Below are 21,537 nucleotides of genomic sequence, written 5' to 3' on the forward strand. Positions count from 1 at the left end.
TTAAGGTCTTCAACGTCTCACCTCCCTGGGGTGTCAATCAGTGGTAATCAGCCATGTAGTATGGAGGAAAGGGGACGGGAAGTAGGAGTAATTATAAGTTACTCACTGTAGTGACTAACGTACTCCTAGTCAAAAGTCCCCTTTCCTCCACGCCTCCCCCCCATAAATAATTAGCGTTGTTAGGCAAGGCAGTTTAATCTAGCCAACCCGTCCAAGGGGACTGAGGTGTGGCGGCGGAGTCAGTGGAGCACATGCTCCCGGGCCAATGTCCCCACGCAGGACTACATTTGGAGGGGAACTACTTTTTTGGGGGTGAAAAGGGTTCTGTTTCCATCCCTAGCGAGGGATGTCCATGCAGTATAGAGGAAAGGGGACTGTGGCCTAGGAGTACTTTAGTCACTACAGTGAGTAGCTTATAATGTCTTTCTCAATGCACTTGTTTGCCTTTGTGCCTATAACTTTGCTTTTTGTGTACCCCTAAGTTCAATTTTATACTTCTTGATTAGAATGTTTGACTCCAACGATAATCTTCTCTTTTTATGAACCTATCTTTCCTTCTTCCGTCTCCCACTTGTCCCCTCTTCCCTTATTTTGCATTCATGTGTCCTTCTCCGTATTTCCCCATCTATTATCTGCAACATGACACCTTCTTCCGATCCCTTGCTTAGCCCCGTCTACCCCAGCGACACTTGTTCCCCTCTCCACCCTGGCGTATCTACTTCCTTCCCTTCCTGCACCTTTTACACTGCCTCTTCCCCTTGCTTAACCCCGTCCATCCCTCCCCTCTTGTTTCATGAATCCCTTTTACTCTTCCAACTTCTTTCATGTGTTTCTATTCCAGCACCTGTGGCAACAGCATCGGGCCCTAATTTCTCACTGGCGGACCTGGAGAGTCCCAGCTACTACAATATAAACCAGGTGGCCCTGGGGCGACGGTCCCTCACCTCACCACCTTCCAGCAGGTATTTATCAACATGTTTATCCATGTGTTTATTTATTTACGATTTTCGTGGAGCATGGACCATGCCAGGTCTATCATAGTAAAATCTTTTTTTTTAAAGTGCAAAAATGCAAAATATAACAAAATCAACCGTTTAACCATCAATAATTTAATCATTTCCTAAATTAGAATATAAACCCTCTTAAATTCCATTTAGACTTATAAAACCATGCCATTTTACTAATCGATCAGATAAATACATATACAGATTCCCACTTACAAAATCATTCCGTGCCCAATGCGATATCAATTATTTACCAGAACCTAAGCACAACTATGATAAGGGTAAACATATGGCCGTTCAGAATCTTCAACCCAAAAAAATAGTTTTTGGGAAACCTGTATCGCATAAAATCCCTGCCATCTCCTGGGTTTGGATAGAGTCAAGATGTTTCCAATAAATCATAGTATGTTGCAACGTCCGATGTGTTCCCTGATCCCGCATAGTCTGCACACCCGACTGTGTCTGGGCACTCCTTTCCAAGCACCTGTGACCCCTCTGCAACGGATGAAATCGCAACAACATAAACTCCCTTCTAAGCCATCCATCGAGAAAACGTAACATCTACCTCTGTATTCTCATGTCGGCAGGCACTACCTTTAAATACTCTATGCTCCAAGTCTATCTATCAAACAATCTTGCGTTTTTTCTGCATTCAATTAAAACTACCCCAGAAGTGCAGTTCCGTTCAACCTTCATTCCGATTTAAATAAGCAAAATCTCTATTTCCTGTACAAATGCTGTTAGTTCTGACCTTTGTGCCCTTATTAAGTATATTTCAAAACAATTCACACAACATGATCAACATTTATTTCTTTGTCATGAAATAAAATAAAATAAATAGGGTAATGATTTAACTTTTGAAACATGAGCTCAGTTACAAGAGATGTGAGATTCAGTTGTGTCCTCGCCATTTGGATTGGAGCTCCAAGAGGCAGGGCAAGCCAACAACACAGCAGTTTTCTTTTGATTCTGTTAAGTCAGCCCTTCCCTAAATTATGATGGCACTCCAGACCACAAAGCAGCATTGGCCGGAATTTGGCCTTACAAGGCTTCCTTAATGGGACTAATGAAAAGATCCCATATTGTTTATCACATTTCTTCAAAGCTTTCGTTATCTTGAAACCTTTTGATTCTTTTTGATCCTGGACCAGATATCTTCCCTTCCAGCCTTAGCTGCTTCATAAAAAGAAAAAAAACGACAGAGGGCTCTGTGCGTCAATGCAGTCTTCTCGATATCCCTCTATGGCCTCCATCTCGAGGTTGACGTCATCACTGGTATATATAGCATTCACAGCGCCCGTTAGCCTCAGTTCTGTTTTTCTGCAATGTTAGGCAGAATCCTGGGCAGTGCCCTTAGGGACCACTACACAAGATTAAGACTACAGGTGGTAGTACAATTTCACCTTTGGTACAAGCCCACACTACACAGTTATAGTGGTAGCAGTAGCGGAGCAGCCACATTTATCTCAAGAGCAAATGAGCAGTAGTAGAGATTACACAAAGGACTACAATTACTGTGACTCAAGCAAACACTGACTCAAGGTTTCTGGTTAAAAAGTAAAAGTACATTTATTTTTAGACCATCTGTTCACAAAGCACTTCACTTCTATTAAATTAAAACCACACTTGAAATACACTACACACAACCAATTCCCCTTGTGCAGAACAATTCAAGGTAAGTACCTTTGGATTTGACAGACCGGTGTTGTGAAACAAAGACGTTACCGGGGGCTATCACGCAATCACTTTTTGACAGTAATGACAGTTCGGTCTTACGAAAGAGAAGCGTACCCGCGAACAGAAATGTTACCGTAGTCAAACACACTTAGCACATGAATGAACACAAGAGAGTTGGGGATAAAAAAATCATAGGCAATACTTTTGTCAAGGCAGATAGAATCAAGAGACACTTTCTAAAACGTAGATAAAAGTCAATAGGCCTGCGCCAATGTCAATGGGACAGGGGTCCTGTTGTCGAGGATTACAAGATTAGAACAGTTCACGATTCGAGATTGCCAGGAGTACTTAGATATTGTCAAAAGGGAAGCAAAAGTTATAAGAGGGAAGGAAGATAAGGACAAGCCTTTGGTGAGGAGAAAAGGGTCCACCCTAGTTCCTCAAAGTCGAACACAGTACCTTATTCGTATGAAGAAGAGCTGGTGCCACAGCAGTTGTTCCTGGTAGTTCCTGCAGACTCACGGTTCCTGAAGCTTCAGTCGTGGGGACAAGAAGAAGGATGTCTGGAGCGATCTGCACTACCCAGGGATGAAGCCAGCAGCAGCAAAAGCAACAGTGAATAAAAGGTGGGCTCCTTTAAAATAGGAGAGGCTCTTCAGATGGCTATCCGGACCACTACAGCTGTGTGCAGAGATTTCGACCAAGAAGAGGATCCTCTGCCTGTGGAAGGTGAGCTGGTTGATCCCACCAGGCTCAAGGGAAGAAGACTCCGGACTGGATCTTCTCTTGTCATTGAAGGGTAGATAGCTCAGGACTGCAGCAGGGCTTCACCGGGACTCGAGAGTTGCAGCAGCCGTCTTCTTCTCCGCTTCTCTTTGGTTCTTTGCAGTTCTAGTGGCGACTCTGACGTCCAGCTCAAGAGTCCTGCCTTTTATGCAAAAATCCCCCATTCACACAGCCTGCCTGTCAATCGCTCAGCAGGGGGGTTGTCCGGCCTGGACAACCACCTCAGCCAACCAAGACAAAGTGCAACTTGGGTCTCCAAGGATACCCTGTGCAGGGGGTTACTACACCCCTCCCTCACATTCAACCCACCTAGACACCCAGACACCAAAGGAGGGCTTCTGGATAGAAGCCCGCCAAAGGTCGGCGAACAAAGGAGGCAAACCTGGTTTGCTGTGCAAAGTAAAACACAAGGAGGACTTCAACAAAAAGAAATCGCGATAAAACCCAACCGGAGCCAAAATAAAAAGTATTTGGTCAAGCAGGTTTAAGTTCGAGGCTATTATAATAGCCTAAAACAGTACCACTTTATATAGTATAATCGCGGTAGAAATGTTAGGGTAGATACCACTGCCACCAGCCAAATCTTAGTGTTAAGAGAGCAAAATAAAGCTCAGAGAGGTAAAGACAAAAAGGGATAGGAACTAACCCTTTCCAATACTCCATGTAAGATGGGGTGTACTGGGTCTGTAGTTTTAAATGATTACATAAAGTAAATGGCAACTTTACCTGTTTCTGGGAGACAGTAGTCAGCACCAGAAAAAGGGAATCAGAGGGAAGTCTCAAAGATAACCCTGTGTCACTGCACGGTAGGTGCTGTGTAACACACACAAAAGTGGGGCTGATGGAGTGGTGTAGCGCCAGAGCCCAAGATCACACAAACAGTAGAAATACACATGGCAAAACACATGTAAGAGTGGGGAAAAAGGGCTCACACTCTTACCAGGTGGAAAAAATAAACCCCTGAAATCCAGCAAAGCTGCTGAGGGACTCATTAGGTGAGGGAAATTAGCCATAAATGAGAATTCTCCCTAACATGCGATAGCTAACGTGTCGAGAATTACGGGGTGCTTCGGTTTCCTTTGAAACTGCAACATTTCGAAGAGATGGTCTCCTCATGGGCTTCATCGACCCCGAAGAACGTGTTTAAAAAGTGACATGACTGCGGCACCAAGATGTCTATCAAAGATCCCCATCAGGTGTGTCTGTGGTGCGTTGGAGTTGAGCACAGGACAGCAGACTGTGGGTCTTGCCAGGCCATGACAGATAAGGCATTGAAGGAGCGTAAGTAGAAGTTAGTTGCAGGTAGGCCCCCTACAAAATCCCCCTCGATGACACCATCAAAAAGCCGCTTGTTTGACAAATCGAGAGGCGACTCTGCTTGGAGGAAAAGGTCCAAAAAACGCTCCCGTTCCAGGAGCAGCCTGCACTATTCCTCATATTCATTGAGAATGATGAAGAAAAAGCACATCGGTATCCTTCCACTTCTTCTGATTCTTTAACTTAGAGAAAAATGCATAGTCCCCTTTCCTCCATACTTATGAGACATTCCTCCGTCCTGTGGGACGGGACCGGAGCACTTTATGTGTCCTTCCTCTCTTATTATACGGGGTACCGCACGTAGCCGTAACCCCGCCCTCCTTAGCTCCGCCCAGCCCATTGCCCACCAGTCCTTTTCTCTGCACTTTCCAGACTGGACGCACTTGCATCTTCAGAAGATTTTTTCCTTCCAGTGTCCTTCTCTCCTGCTCTGGTTTAACAGTCGCGTAGTAGTCCGTCTATGCAGTTTCGGTTAGATTTTCCTAATTGTTCTTCCTGTGAACAATGTTTCGCTAGGGCGTATCCCCATCGTCTTTGTCTAGAGTGTTTGGGTCCGGACCACCGGTGGGACTCGCGCTTCTTTTGCGATTCCCTTTCGATCCGAGCACTTCAACGTCGTCTGGAGAGGTCGGAGGAGGTGTTTCAGCGCATTCCTCCTCCGCATTTTCAGAGTTTCATCGACAAGAAGAAGAGGCGCCTGGTAAGTTCTTTAGTTTTCAGGGCACCCCGACCAGGGGACTCCTTCCCGGGGTCTTCCCGGTCCGGGAGGGGCTTTAAAAGCTCTGTCACCGGGGTTTCCCCTGAGGTGCCTTCTAGGCCTAAGAAAAGTACCAGAGTTTTCTCAGAGGGCCTCCGTAAGGGGCCTGATCACACCGGATTACAATCCGAGGCCCCTCCTGTGGGGGCTATTCAAAGGCCCAGTTCTACTGAGGTAATGGGTACCGGAGCTTGCTTCGAGGTCTCCTTGTCTGGAGCTTCCCATACAGACACCGGGGCATGCCCCGAGGCCTCGTGAGGGAGCTGTTACCGGACTTGGGTCTGAGGTTCCTCTATCGGAGGCTAAGGTGACCGACAGAACTGAGAGGCCTGTTAAGGTCTTGTCGATGAGGTGGATTCCGCATCAGTCCTGCTCTAGTGGGGATATTGGTTCTGTTGAGGGGGCACAAAGTGAGGTCTCTGACCGTAACTCCTCTGTTACCGGCGTTGCTGAGGTTCCTCTTTCAGAGGCTAATTTGGCTATTACTATGTCTCAGAAACATCCTTGGCCACACAGCACCGGCTCTGCCGAGGTTCTTTGTGTCAGAGCTAAAGTCAAGACCCCTGACCTGTCTCTGGAGACCCCTGCCTCACTCACACATGTGATGCAGTTCTCCTCAGGCGTTGACAAAATGGCGCCCAGTCTCGCGCAATCTGCTACGGCATTGCAGATTCTTCCCTTACACCTACGCCATCGGCGTTGGGTGCATTTTTTCAGGTGAACAGCACCATTTCGTCCAGCTTATGACTGGAACGCTCGGATGCCATTGCAGCACTCAGCCTCGCTCCCGGCAGCGTCAGCTCCATTGATCTACGTCAACCCTGCTGGTGAGGGCCCCTCTTGACAACCCTCTCCTTTGCGGCCCTGGAGCTATTCCTCTCATGAGAGGACCCCGCCTGCCATAGGGTCTAAGCCTTTGGCGGAGGATGCCTTCTTCGGAAAATTTCAGACGCTAATGCACTCCGACCCCATGAAGGAATATTTCAGAGGTCTTTTTAAGGAAATCTGCCCTCCAGGGCCAGGTTCCGTTCCGACGGTTCCCATCACTGCACCGGATGTTCCGGCAGCTGTCCCATTCCTACCAGTTGCCCCACCTGCAGCCCTTCCGCCTCCGCCATCCTTGTCTGCAATAGAGAAGTTTTCGGGGGAACCAGATGTGACGCAGGTCGATCCGAACGTGTTGGTTGACGCGCAACGGGATCAGGATAGCGATGACCAGCCCCGCTCTGTTAGGGCGTTCCATGACCGGGTACTGGACATGATGACTCTTCTGGATGTTCCAGTTCCTTCGCAAGAAGGGGTGCTTTCGGGGGCATTCACCTTGTCTCCTCAGGAGCGCACTGGCTTGTTCTTTCAGAAGGGCGTTTTGGCCGAGGTCCGCAAAGTCTGGGATAAGCCACACTCTGGACTGCATGTTAACAAAAAGATTGACGCTCGTTATAGGCTTCATACCTCGGAGGAGGTAGCCTTAGCGTGTTGCCCGCTTCCTTCCTCCACAGTGGCAGCGGCCGCTACACTTCAATCCAGACCAGCTTCAGCATCATCTAGAGTGGTGGCTCAGGTTCTGGCCAAAGAGGACAAGTTGCTGGACTCTTTGGGGAGGAAGCTCTTTGCTAATTCAGCTCTGCAGTTGCGCCAGGCAAATGCGGAGCTCATTTTAGTGGGGGCCAATATGAAAATGTGGAAAGGTCTGTCGGAATTTGAGGAGTTCATTCCTGCGGACAAGCTGGACAATTTCAAGGCTGGCTTGTCAGATGCCAAAGTCCTGGCGCAGGATATGCTTGAAGACGCGGCGAATCATGTCGACACCTCGGCTGGGGGCCTCATACTTGGTGTGGACACGTCTCGTCAGGATTGGCTTCACGCCACAAAGTTTTCAAAGGAGGTGCAGGATAAAGATCTGGACCTGCCTTTTGACGGCAAAGAACTGTTCCAATCTAAACTAAAGCTAAGGACAGCACTCAGACAACCAAGTCTTTGTCCGTTCTGGTAAAACCACCTTTTAGGGCTCAGAGAACGCCCTTACAGCCTCGGTCTTCCTCTGGTTTTCTGGGGTTTCTAGATCGAAAAACATGGAGAGTTGATCCTCCAGCTGGAAACTCCCACCGGCGTCAGCAGCGAGGCCGGTTTTTCTCTCGGTCCTCGGCCTCCTCCTCAGGATCTGGGGGTCCCGCCTCTGAGAAGCCCACTAAATGAGGCTTTTTGGCGCTTGCACAAGACCCCGGTGGGAGGGCGCATTGCGTCTCACTGGGAGGCGTGGCAGACCATCACCGAGGACCGGTGGGTCTTGTCCGTTGTTCGGGCGGGCTTCCGCTTGCCCCTTCCCCATAACCCGCACACCAATCTTCCATTTCCTGCAGTCGGGGACGCCCTCCCTCAGAGCCGAAGTCCAGAAGCTTCTGGATCTCAAGCCAGTGGCACCTGTTCCCCTAGGGAAGGGAGAGGAGGGCTTCTACTCCCCTCTGTTCACGGTGCCCAAACCCAAGAAGGCTGGTGTCAGGATTAGTCAGGCGAGTACAAAGGCAGCGAATATGGCAAGGGAAATGTGCACTAAATCACACAGTGAATAGCTTCGAATTAAACTACGTGCACACAGGAACAACGACTCATGTATGCTACAACCCAGGAGTGCAAATAGAGTGTGACAACAAAACCAATATATGAAAAGGGATGTGGGGTAAGCACCTGACCGCGAGGAAAGTCGGCAAGCGCCTTACCCCCAATTGCTGTTACAGGTACTGACAGCGCTAAACCCACGTGGAGGGCAAGCAATGACAGGATCTGTGAACTAACACTCTTGATGGTATTAAATAAGGGAACTAAATAACAGTACTCACGAGGACGAGATAAACCTCTTGAATGTCAGCAAGCCCACGAACCCTGTTGATGAAACTGGGACCCAGAAAGGCTATAACAGCAATGGGAGGAAAACTAAATACCTAAGTTGGAATAGTGATTACAAATTAGTGAGGAAAACATAAGCATTCACACAGGAGCCAGCTACAACAGCACACCACACCTAATAATCAAATGGGAAATAAATGCAGAAGTGCAATGGAAAACATGGAATGGATCCCAATAGAAAGTAAGGATCAGGAGCAGGGAAAAACGAAATAACCAAGGCAAACTTCCCCCTACCCCTCCAAGGAAAAGACAGGAAGCTAATCTAAGAGGAAGGCTAAGGCATACGGGTTTACAGCAGCAAAGGACAAAGTCAAAGAAATATAGAACACAGACAAACTGGGCTGCATCTAAAAGGGGAAAGCACTGAGAAATGCTTCCTGCAAACAGAGGAAGACAAAAAGGGAATCAAGGGAGCAGAAATCAATTTAGCGCATGAATCCGAAATCCAGGGCGGAGGAACAAGAAAACAGGAACTAGGAACTAGGTACATAAGCTAAGAACAAGGAACAAGGGACTAGTCACAACAGGAAACACTGCAACGATGACCAGCGCTGGACTGAAGTAAACTGAGGCTTTTAAAGCTGCTTAACGAGCACACCCCTCAGGTGTGCCGCCTGCTGCACCTGCAGCCACAGGTGTTGCCTATCCTCCACCCAACCGTGTCCTGCAAGTGAGAAGGTGAAGCAGTGAGCCAGGCATTCTGGGAAGCATAGTCATTTGATCAAAGTAGCATGCTGGCTGCCAAAAACCTGGAATGGATCCGGAACGTAAGTAACTTGAAAAATGAGGTTTTAGCGCTCCCAATTCATCACAGCACTGTAGCATTAGGTTCGGAGGAAATGTCCAGTAGGGAATAAACCCCAAAACTTGCCCCCAAGTGGCGGGAACGGGAGCGAATCGTGACAGCTGGCCTGCGCACCATCCTAGACCTTTCCCAGTTCATCCTTTCTCTCCCCCAAGAGAAATTCAAGCTATCACTCCCGGTCAGATAAAGTCATCTCTACAGAAGGGTGACTGGCTCAGCGTGGTGGACCTTCAGGATGCTTATATGCATATCCTCATTTGGAGCCTGCATCGGTTTTCCATGGGGGAGAAGCATTTCCAGTTTTGTGTGCACCCGTTTGGTCTCAGCTTGGTACTGCGTGTCTTTACGAAGATGATGTCGGTCATCGCAGCTTATCTTCCGCTACAGATTATCCATATTATATATTTGGATGATTGTCTGCTGCGCAGTACCTGTCCACTGAAAGCCTCGAGCAACCTTCAGTCTCTCCTCCAGCTCCTGTTTCCCCTTGGGCTGTCAGTGAACTGGTGAAAATCCTCCATAACTGTCTCTCAGGACTTGATTTTCCTGGGTTTTCGTTCGAACACGATCGATTGCAAGGTGTACCTGACTGGGGACAGAATGGCGGATCTATTCGCCACATGTCAGGTGTTTATGCAGTCAGAGATCATGTCGGCATGGTGGTTCCAGAGGCTTCTGGGCCTCATGGCTTTGTGCGTGCGGGCTCTTCCTCTTGCTCGTATCAAGATGAGGCGGATGCAGTTGGCTCTTCGGAGCTCATGGCTTCAAGCAGTGGATCGAGATTCCAAAATGATACTGGTTCCATCTTTCATGAGAACGGACCTCTTGTGGTGGTCGTCTCTCAGCAGTCTGTCGGTGGGCGCTCCCTTCCAGGACCCTTGCCCGCTATTGACTGTCACAACAGACTCCTCCCTTCTGGGTTGGGGTGCGACGCTGGATCATCTTCAAGTTTCAGATCTTTGGTCGCCACAGGACAGACAGCTTTGTATAAATTATCTGGAGCTTCTGGCAATATTCCTGGCACTGAAAGCATTCAAACCAGGCAACAAGGTGATCCGTGTCCACACAGAAAATGCGGTGTCCATGTTCTATATCAACAAGCAAGGGGCTACCAGGTTTCCTCCTCTTGTGGATCTTGCCATTCTGATTTGGGAATGGGCCATTCAGCATGGTATCTGGCTGGTAGCAGTTCACATCCCGTGCCAGCTGAATGTCACTGCGGATGCCCTCAGCCGACGAGTGATTGTCAGCTACGAGTGGGAACTGAACACAGAAATCCTCTCGGATATTTTTCGCTGATGGGGCACTCCAGAAGTGGACCACTTTGTGACATCTACAAACATGAAGCTTCCCCTGTATGCCTCCAGGAATGGGCTCTGAGCCTCGTCACTCGGGGAATCTCTCGAGATTCCATGGCACAAAATGAAGGCTTATGCTTTTCCACTTCTTCCTCTGATCCATCGGGCACTTTGCAAGCGGAGGAACACAGTGAATTGCTACCTGCTGTTCATAGCCCCTTGGTGGCCAGCCAGGTTTTGATTTTCGGAGCTTCAGCATCTATCAGTGTGCCCGCCTCTCAAACTTCCACTGGTTCCTGACCTGCTTCACCAGAGCGATCAACAGCTGTGGCACCCCTCACCACAATCGTTCAGCTTGGCGGCCTGGTGCCTGAGTTCAGATCTTTAGAGCGCTTCAATTTGTCAGCAGATAACATGCACATAATTCAGGTGGCCAGGAAGCCCTCTGCAAGATCTCAGTATAGAAGTAAATGGCTTTGTTTCTGCCACTGGTGTTTGGCTAGGCAGCTGGACCCCAGGGAGGCTACTATGGACATGGTCCTGTCTTTTGTCTCACATATAGCAGAGTCTGGCATCCATGTCTTGTCCTGCAGGACTTATTTATCGGCTGTTGCCGCTTATTTGTCCACTGACCAGTGCTCTTTTTCGCTGTCTAATCCAGTCATTAAAAGACACTTTGCGGGCTTGATGCATCTTTATCCTCCTGTTCGCAATCTGCATCCAAGGTGGAATTTGAATGTGGTCCTTACGGCCTTGTGTCATAATCCTTTTGAGCCCATGGCTACTGTCGATTTTAAGTACCTTTCATGGAAAGTGTCCTTTTTGTTTGCTGTGACTTCGGCAAGGAGTGTAAGTGAGCTTCAGGCTTTGTCGGTTGAGCATCCATTCCTTACTTTTTATAAAGATAAGGTTGTCCTGCGAACGAATCACGCCTTCCTTCCTAAGGTGGTTTCTGATTTTCATCTGAATCAATCGATTTCATTGTTTATTCTTCCCATACTCAGAGGCCGAAAGGTTTCTGGACTGCCTGGACGTTAGAAGAGCCCTTAAGTTCTATCTGGACAGAACATCTGAGCTTAGGAACTCTTCGCAGCTTTTTGTGACCTTTGGAAATCTGCAAGGAAAGCCGGCCTCGAAAGCGACCATCTCTCGGGGGATCGCGGCCTGTATTTCGGAGGCGTATACCATTCAGGATCTTCGGGCCCCAAAGGAAATTCATGCTCATCTTGTACGGAGCAAGGCGGCTGCCGTTCCCTTCAAACAATATGTTCCCTGGGAGACCATTGCAAAAGCGGCTACGTGGGCCTCCCCATTGGCTTTTTGTAAGCATTACTATCTGGACCTGAGCTCCAGGGCTGATGCTCAGTTCGGTTAAGCTGTGCTTAAGAACCTGTTTCAGTAAGGAGTTTCCATTCACCCGTAATTCCTGTGAAGAGTGCTTGGGAATCTCCCATAAGTATGGAGGAAAGGGGACGGGACGTAGGAGTATATCAAAGTTACTCACCGTAGTGACTACCTTACTCCTAGTTCATAGTCCCCTTTCCTCCATACGCCCACCTGCTGTCCCCTCTAATAAGGTTCCCCTGTTATTGCTTAAAGGTCTCAGACCTGGCGATAGAAAAGGACTGATGGGCGATGCACTGGGCAGAGCTAAGGAGGGCGGAGTTAAGGGCGCGTGTGGCCCCGCATAAAAAGAGAGGAAGGACACATTTTTGAAAAATGTGATGCTTTTTACAAAGTGGTGTGGTCACGTCCCACAGGACAGAGGAATGTCCCATAAGTATGGAGGAAAGGGGACTGTGGACTAGGAGTAAGGTAGTCACTACGGTCAGTAACTTTATTAATGCTTCATACAGACAATTTAGGTCTAGGGTGATAGACTTTTTGGGATGGGGCAGGCCTGCTCCTCCATTTGAACAGGATGACCTTACTGATATATTTGGTAAGGGACCTCAGTAGGACCCGGTGCTACCTTTTTTTGTATTGCCCTACGGTAAAGGGTTAAGGCAAATAGGAAGGCACCAGAAACAAGTCCGGCCATCAATAAAAACCTCACCAAAAAGTTCAGGCCCTCAAGTAGTGATCCAGACTATTTGTCTAAAACTCGACACCAGAGAGCCTATTAGTTCAGGCAGTTGCATCAACATCAAAGCAAGCTACATATACAACCATACCACCAGATAGGAACGTTTAGCATTTCGACGCAATGTCAAAAAAATATAATTTTGCCGGAAGTATAAGGTTAAAATCAGCTAATGCCACTTATTCTCTAGTGATATTTTCGTTCACCCTGTAGGACTGCATATCCATGGCGGATGAACACATTGCCGATATAGGTATAACTTATACCGGGTCTTCCCGGTACGGGAGGGGCTTTAAAAGCTCTGACACTGGGGTTTCCCCTGAGGTGCCTTCTAGGCCTAAGAAAAGTACCACAGTTTTCTCAGAGGGCCTCCATAAGGGGCCTGATCACACCGGATTGCAATCCGAGGCCCCTCCTGTGGGGGCTATTCAACAGCCCAGTTCTACTGAGGCAGTGGGTACCGGAGCTTGCCTCGAGGTCTCCTTGTCTGGAGCTTCCCATACAGACACTGGGGCGTACCCGAGGCCTCGTGAGGGAGCTGTTACCGGACTCAGGTCTGAGGTTCCTCTATCGGAGGCTAAGGTGACCGACAGAACTGAGAGGCCTGTTAAGGTCTTGTCGGTGAGGTGGATTCCTCATCGGTCCCGCTTTAGTGGGGATATCGGTTCTGTTGAGGGGTCACAGAGTGAGGTCTCTGACCGTAACTCCTCTGTTACCGGCGTTGCCGAAGTTCCTCTTTCAGAGGCTAATTTGGCTATTAGTATGTCTCAGAAACATCCTTGAACACACAGCACCGGATCTGCCGAGGTTCTTTGTGTCAGAGCTAAAGTCAAGACCCCTGACCTGTCTGTGGAGACCCCTGCCTCACTCACACATGTGACGCAGTTCTCCTCAGGCGTTGACAAAATTTGCGCCCGTTCCCGCGCAATCTGCTAAGGGCATTGCAGATTCTTCCCTTACACCTACGCCATCGGCATTGGGTGCATTTTTTCGGTGAACAGTGTTTTCCTTGTGCACCATTTCGTCCAGTTAATGACTGGAACGCTCGGATGCCATTGCAGCACTCGGTCTCGCTCCCGGCAGCGTCAGCGCCATTGATCTACGTCAACCTAGCTGGTGAAGGCCCCTCTTGACAACCCTCTCCTTTGCAGGCCTGGAGCTATTCCTCTCATGAGAGGACCCCGCGTGCCACAGTGTCTAAGCCTTTGTCGGAGGATGCCGTCTTCGCAAATTATCCGACGCTAATGCACTCCGACCCCATGAAGGAATATTTCAGAGGTCTTTGTAAGGAAATCTGCCCTCCAGGGCCAGGTTCCGTTCCGACAGTTCCCATCACACCACCGGTTGTTCTAGCAGCTGTCCTACCTCTACCAGTTCCCCCACCTCCAGCCCTTCTGCCTCCGCCGCCCTTGTCTCCAATAGACAAGTCTTCGGCGGAGCCAGATGTGACGCAGGTCGATCCGGATGCGTTTGTTGACGTGCAAGGGGATCAGGATAGCGATGACCAGTCCCGCTCTGTTAGGGCGTTCCATGACCGGGTACTGGACATGATGACTCTTCTGGATGTTCCAGTTCCTCCGCAAGAAGGGGTGCTCTCGGGGGCGTTCACCTTGTCTCCTCAGGAGCGCACCGGCTTGTTCTTTCAGAAGGGCGTTTTGGCCGAGGTCTGCAAAGTCTGGGATAAGCCACACTCTGGACTGCATGTTAACAAAAAGATTGACGCTCGTTATAGGCTTCATGCCTCGGAGGAGGTAGCCTTAGCGTCTTTCCCGCTTCCTTCCTCCACAGTGGTGGCGGCCGCTACACTTCAATCCAGAGCAGCTTCAGCGTCAACTACAGCGGCGGCTCAGGTTCTGGCCAAAGACGACAAGTTGCTGGACTCTTTGGGGAGGAAGATCTTTGCTAATTCAGCTCTGCAGTTGCGCCAGGCGAATGCAGAGCTCATTTTAGTGGGGGCAAATATGAAAATGTGGAAAGGTCTATCAGAATTTGAGGCGTTCATTCCTGCGGACAAGCTGGACAATTTTAAGGCTGGCTTGTCAGATGCCAGAGTCCTGGCTCAGGATATGCTTGAAGCCGCGGCACATCATGTCGAGACCTCGGCTCGGGGCCTCATGCTTGGTGTGGACACGTGTCGTCGGGAGTGGCTTCACGCCACAAAGTTTTCTGAGGAGGTTCAGGATAAAGTTCTGGACCTGCCTTTTGACGGCAAAGAACTGTTCCAATCGTCAACTGACGTAGGGCTGACTAAAGCTAAGGACAGCACTCAGACAGCCAAGCCTTTGTCCGTTCTGGTAAAACCACCTTTCAGGGCTTCGAGAACGCCTTTGCAGCCTCGGTCTTCCTCTGGTTTTTGGGGGTTTCTAGATCAAAAAACACGGAGAGTTGATCCTCCAGCTGGAAACTCCCACCGGCATCAGCAGCGAGGCTGGTTTTTCTCTCGGTCCTCGGCCTCGTCCTCAGGATCTGGGGGTCCCGCCTCTGAGAAGCCCACTAAATGAGGCTTTTTGGCGCTCGCACAAGATCCCGGTGGGAAGGCGCATTGTGTCTCACTAGGAGGCGTGGCGGACCATCACCGAGGACTGGTGGGTCTTGTCCGTCGCTCGGGCGTGCTTTCGCTTGCCCCTTCCCCATACCCTACACATCAATCTTCACTTTCCTACAGTCTGGGACGCCCTCTCTCAGAGCCGAAGTCCAGAAGCTTCTGGATCTCAAGGCAGTGGAACGTGTTCCCCTAGGGGAGGGGGGGAGGGCTTCTACTCCCCTCTGTTCACGGTGCCCAAACCCAACCAGGCTGGCCTGTGCACCATCCTAGACCTTTCCAAGTTCAACCTTTCTCTCCCCCAAGAGAAATTCAAGATGATCACTCCCGGTCAGATAAAGTCCTCTCTACATAAGGGTGACTGGCTCAGCGTGGTGGACCTTCAGGATGCTTATATGCATATCCTCATTTGGAGCCCGCATCGGTTTTCCGTGGGGGAGAAGCATTTTCCTCTTTGTGTGCTCCCGTTTGGTCTCAGCTCGGTACTGCGTGTCTTTACGAAGATGATGTCGGTCATCGCAGCTTATCTTCGGCTACATGGTATCCATGTGTATCCGTATTTGGACGATTGGTTGCTCTGCAGTACCTGTCCAAAGAAAGCCCCGAGCAACCTTCAGTCTCTCCTCCAGCTCCTGTTTCACCTTGGGCTGTCGGTGAACTGGTGGAAATCCTCCATAACGGTCTCTCAGGACTTGATTTGCCCGGGTTTACGTTGGAACACGATTGATTGCAAGGTGTACCTGACTGGGGACAGAATGGCGGATCTGTTCGCCATGTGTCAGGTATTTATACAGTCAGAGAAAATGTAAGCATGATGGTTCGAGAGGCTTCTGGGCCTCATGGCTTCGTGCGTGCTGGCTCTTCCTCTTGCTCGTCTCAAGATGAGGCGGACGCAGATGGCTCTTTGGAGCTCATGGCTTCAAGTAGTGGATCCAGATTCCAAAATGATACTGGTTCCATCTTTCATGAGAACGGACCTCTTGTGGTGGTCGTCTCTCAGCAATCTGTCGGTGGGCGCTCCCTTCCAGGACCCTTGCCCGCTATTGACTGTCACGACAGACTCCTCCCTTCTGGGTTGGGGTGCGACGCTGGATCATCTTCAAGTTTCAGATCTTTGGTCGCCACAGGACAGACAGCTTAATATAAATTATCTGGAGCTTCTGGCGATATTCCTGGCACTGAAAGCATTCAAAGCAGGCATTGTCAACAAGGTGATCCGTGTCCGCACGGACAATGCCGTGTCCATGTTCTATATCAACAAGCAAGGGGCTACCAGGTCTCCTCCTCTTGTGGGTCTTGCCATTCAGATTTGGGAATGGGCCATTCAGCATGGTATCTGACTGGTAGCAGTTCACATCCCGGGCCAGCTGAATGTCACTGCGGATGCCCTCAGCCGACGAGTGATTGTCAGCTACGAGTGGGAACTGAACACAGAAATCCTTGCGGACATTTTTCGCTGTTGGGGCACTCCAGAAGTGGACCTCTTTGCGACATCTACAAACAATAAGCTTCCCCTGTATGCCTCCAGGAACGGGCTCTGAGACTCGTCCCTCGGGGATTCTCTCGAGATTCCATGGCACAACATGAAGGCCTATGCTTTTCCGCCTCTTCCACTGATCCATCGGGCGCTTTGCAAGCGGAGGAACACAGTGAATTGCTACCTGCTGTTCATAGCCCCTTGGTGGCCAGTCAGGTTTTGGTTTTCGGAGCTTCAGCATCTATCAGTGTGCCCGCCTCTCAAACTTCCACTGGTTCCTGACCTGCTTCACCAGAGCGATCAACAGCTGTGGCACCCCTCCCCACAATCGTTCAGCTTGGCGGCCTGGTGCCTGAGTTCAGATCTTTAGAGCATTTCAATTTGTCAGCAGATAACATGCACATAATTCAGGTGGCCAGGAAGCCCTCTGCAAGATCTCAGTATAGAAGTAAATGGCTTTGTTTCTGCCACTGGTGTTTGGCTAGGCAGCTGGACCCAGGGAGGCTACTATGGACATGGTCCTGTCTTTTGTCTCACATATAGCAGAGTCTGACATCCATGTCTTGTCCTGCAGGACTTATTTATCGGCTGTTGCCGCTTATTTGTCCACTGACCAGTGCTCTTTTTCGCTGTCTAATCCAGTCATTAAAAGACACTTTGCGGGCCTGTTGCATCTTTATCCTCCTGTTCGCAAACTGCATCCAAGGTGGAATTTGAATGTGGTCCTTATGGCCTTGTGTCATAAGCCTTTTGAGCCCATGGCTACTGTCGATTTTAAGTACCTTTCGTGGAAAGTGTCCTTTTTGTTTGCTGCGGCCTCGGCAAGGCGTGTAAGTGAGCTTCAGGCTTTGTCGGTTGAGCATCCATTCCTTACTTTCCATTAAGATAAGGTTGTCCTGCGAACGAATCCAGCCTTTCTTCCTAAAGTGGTTTCTGATTTTCATCTGAATCAGTCGATTTCATTGTTTATTCTTCCCAGACCCGGCCTCAGAGGCCGAAAGGTTTCTTCACTGCCTGGACGTTAGAAGAGCCCTTAAGTTCTATCTGGACAGAACATCTGAGCTTAGGAACATTTCGCAGCTTTTTGTGACCTTCGGAAATCTGCAAGGAAAGACGGCCTCGAAAGCGACCATCTCTCGGTGGATCGCGGCCTGTATTTCGGAGGCGTGTACCATTCAGGATCTTCGAGCCCCAAAGGGAATTCATGCTCATCTTGTATGGGGCAAGGCGGCAGCCGTTCCCTTCCAAAACTATGTTCCCTGGGAGACCATTGCAAAAGCGGCTACGTGGGCCTCCCCATTGGCTTTTTGTAAGCATTACTGTCTGGACCTGAGCTCCAGGGCTGATGCTCAGTTTGGTTAAGCTGTGCTTAAGAACCTGTTTTAGTAAGGAGTTTCCATCCACCCGTAATTCCTGTGAGGAGTGCTTGGGAATCTCCCATAAGAGGAAAGGGGACGGGACGTAGGAGTATATTAAAGTTACTCACCGTAGTGACTCCCTTACTCCTAGTTCATAGTCCCCTTTCCTCCACGCCCGCCTTCCGTCTCCTCTAATAAGGTTCCCCTGTTATTGCTTAAAGGTCTCAGATCTGGTGATAGAAAAGGACTGATGGGCGATGCACTGGGCGGAGATAAGGAGGGCGGGGTTACGGCCGCGTGTGGCCCCGCATAAAAAGGTAAGAAGGACACATTTTGGAAAAATGTGATATTTTTACAAAGTGCTGTGGTCACATCCCACAGGACAGAGGAATGTCCAATAAGTATGGTGAAAAGGGGACTATGGACTAGGAGAAACGTAGTCACTACGGCGAGTAACTTTATTAATGCTTCATACAGACAATTTATGTCTAGGGTGATAGACTTTTTGGGATGGGGCAGGCCTGCTCCTCCATTTGAACTGGATGACCTTACTGATATATTTGGTAAGGGACCTCAGAAGGACCCGGTACTACCTTTTTTTGTATTGCCCTACGGTAAAGGGTTAAGGCAAATAGGAAGGCAACAGAAACAAGTCCGGCCATCAATAAAAACCTCACCAAAAAGTTCAGGCCCTCAAGTAGTGATCCAGACTACTTGTCTAAAACCCGACACCAGAGAGCCTAGTAGTTCAGGCAGCTGCATCAACGTCAAAGCAAGCTACATATACAGCCATACCACCAGATAGCAACGTTTAGCATTACGACGCAATGTCAAAAAAATAGATTTTGCCGGAAGCATAAAGTTAAAATCAGCTAATGCCACTTATGCTCCAGTGACATTTTCGTTTACCCTGTGGGACTGAATATCCATGGCGGGTGAACACATTGCCGATATAGGTATAACTACTGTTAGCTAATGGTAGCTTCTATTAGCTGGTGAGAGAGTGTAATGGGGGAGAGGGGTTTAATAGAAAGGATAAAGAGCTTTAAGCTCCAATTTAAATACTGGAGCAAGAGATATACAGCCTGATTCATGGAATTATTTGCGTGAAAAACGCAGATTTGCGTGCCTTTCTGCCCAAAAATCCCTGTTTGAAGTATGTGAATTTTTCGGGCAGAAAGGCACGCAAATCTGCACTTTTCACGCAAATAATTCCATGAATAAGGCAGATAGTTTAGAAGTGCTACAAACTCAGTGGAGAACTATCCTAGCAACTATCTACAAAAGGGATGATAGTACCTTTTGGGAATTGATCAGTAACAGACATGCTCAGTCGGAGATTGATCAAATAAACCCAATAATTGCAGACACTCAGGAATCCTAAATAAATAGTACATTTGCCTTCTCTGTACAATAAATGAATAGAGAACAGCAGGTCACAAAGGGCGCATGGAACAGATCGATAAGTAAAATAGATCTTATGGAAATAATCAAAAGATCCAAAAATTCTAGACACCTGATCCAGACCGGGTTCAGTGATATAAAAACAGATCCTGATTTTTGCTCTTCGCTCTTAACACAGTATTTAGTAACATAATACAAACTCAAGCCTTACCAGCAACATGGACGGCTGCAATATTGGTCCCGAAATTTGAAAAAGCTGGTAGCGAGGATTATACTAATTGTCATTTGATTGCACTCCTGGACACTTCTTGCAAATTATTTGCAAATATGTTTTTACATGAACTGGAACACAGGGTAGCATCATTTGGCAGCCTTTCCTGTTTTTAGACTGCATTTTAGGAAGTTATGTGAATAAGTTGCAGCACTTTATTTCTAAATGTATTAACTCGGAAAGGCTGCAACCTATGGTAATATTCCTTTGCATTCAGTCTTTCTGGAGTTTCAGCAGCATTTCAGTTGGTGGACGGAGGTTTACTATGGAATACATTTAAAAATTAGGGAACAGATGATGGATGATAAAACCTCATAGTTGTGTTACACACAAATACTGAAGTTTGTGTCTGGCTTTATGGACAGGAAAAATCCATGTCTGATATAAATATAAATTGTGGGTTTAAGTAGGTGTGTGTTCTTGACCCCTTCTTTTTAATCTTTAGATTGTGAATCTACAAGAATGATGTTCATAACTTCCTCCCCAAGCTAGGTGATAATCATATATATTTCCTTGCGCATGCTGGTGATGTCAGCCTTGATGATTTCACAAAAGCAAGCCTGCAGAGATCACTGAATGCTGGAGCTCAATATTTCTCCAGACTTTCTTTACAGGTGAACATATAGAAAATGAAAGTCATAGTTATTCAGGCAGGTCAAAAACTACAAAAAACAAGACTTTCATGGTACCTGAATCATCAAAAGCTGGAAGAAGTCAACGATATTTGTTGTGTAGGTGATTATCTTACGACATCTAGAAGAACAAGTTACTTACCGCTGGTAACATTCTTTCGACTGACTGTTCCTCCCATGTATTCCTCATACTAGATGTTTCCCCTTCAAGCTTTAGCTGCTTCGGCCAAAAATAAATTCAGTCGACTCAGTGTCCCTCGGGGCCTCTGTCTCAAGGTCAACATCTTCACTGATATATATAGCAAAGGCATTAGTGTGTCCAAGACAGTATCAGACCTTGAAAGACCGTAAGGTGTAATGCATGGACATTTAACTGCGGGTTAGGTTGAGAGGGGCGATGAGGAATACATGGGAGGAACATCCAGGCGAAAGAATGTTACCATTGGTAAGAAACTTGTTCTTCGAATGGATTGTGTCCTCCCACACATTCCTCATCTTTAGATAGACTCCCAAAGCAATGTCAGTTTTGTAAGAGGGAGTGCAAATGTTCAGATTCATTTTCAAGATGTCATGGACAGAATGTAAAACTGCCTTTCCAAAACCTCGTTCCTGGCCTGAAAACTAATCCAGGCAATAATATTTTGTGAATGAGTGAATATTAGACCAAGTGGCTGCAGCACAAATGTCATTTATTGGCACCCCTTTTTGCATAGCAGAATACATTGCCATGCCCCTTTTGGAGATGGCCCTCAGGCGTTCGGGGGGATCTTTTCCTGCAAGCCTGTAGCATTCCATAATGCATAATATTATCCTTCCCGGATTGTAGTTGTCCCACCATCGCCTAATTCTCTTCCACTGTCAACTCGCTCTCCAACTCCTGCTGGCCTTCCTGACTAGCAGGTCTTAATTGCAGAGATACTCAGAAACGGCTTGTCCCTCTGGCCCTCCCATTCTCCCTATACAGATCCTGATAGTAGCTGGAAAACTCTTTGGCAATATCTGCCCCTGTCTGAGCCATCTCTCACCTCCCTCCCCTTCCCGGACTGTGTGTATTTCCCTTACCCATCGTGATCCTTCCACCCTTTTTTCTAGTCAGGCTGGCAGTCTCCCTCATCCACCACCTTGTGCACCCTAGCCAGTAATGCCAGGGTGCTGCTCTGGCCTCATTTGTTGCCACGGATCTATAGCAACTCGTTACCCTAACGAGTTCCCTTTTTGTGTC

The 21,537-nt window shown here is 48.3% G+C and overlaps 1 protein-coding gene across 13 annotated transcripts in view; it reads left to right on the forward strand.

The window, feature by feature from the left end:
- The window catches only part of NFIX (nuclear factor I X), a 2,606,865-nt gene that overhangs the window by 1,968,471 nt on the left and 616,857 nt on the right, over positions 1-21,537 (forward strand). For all 13 annotated transcript variants that reach the window (XM_069604191.1, XM_069604190.1, XM_069604198.1 and 10 more), the window contains one exon: positions 842-962. In XM_069604191.1, the coding sequence (XP_069460292.1) occupies positions 842-962 (121 nt within the window). The remainder of the gene's footprint in view (positions 1-841; positions 963-21,537) is intronic.

Source organism: Ambystoma mexicanum, chromosome 3q, assembly GCF_040938575.1.
Source record: "Ambystoma mexicanum isolate Mex_15411 chromosome 3q, UKY_AmexF1_1, whole genome shotgun sequence".
Classification (NCBI taxonomy): Eukaryota; Metazoa; Chordata; class Amphibia; order Caudata; family Ambystomatidae; genus Ambystoma; species Ambystoma mexicanum.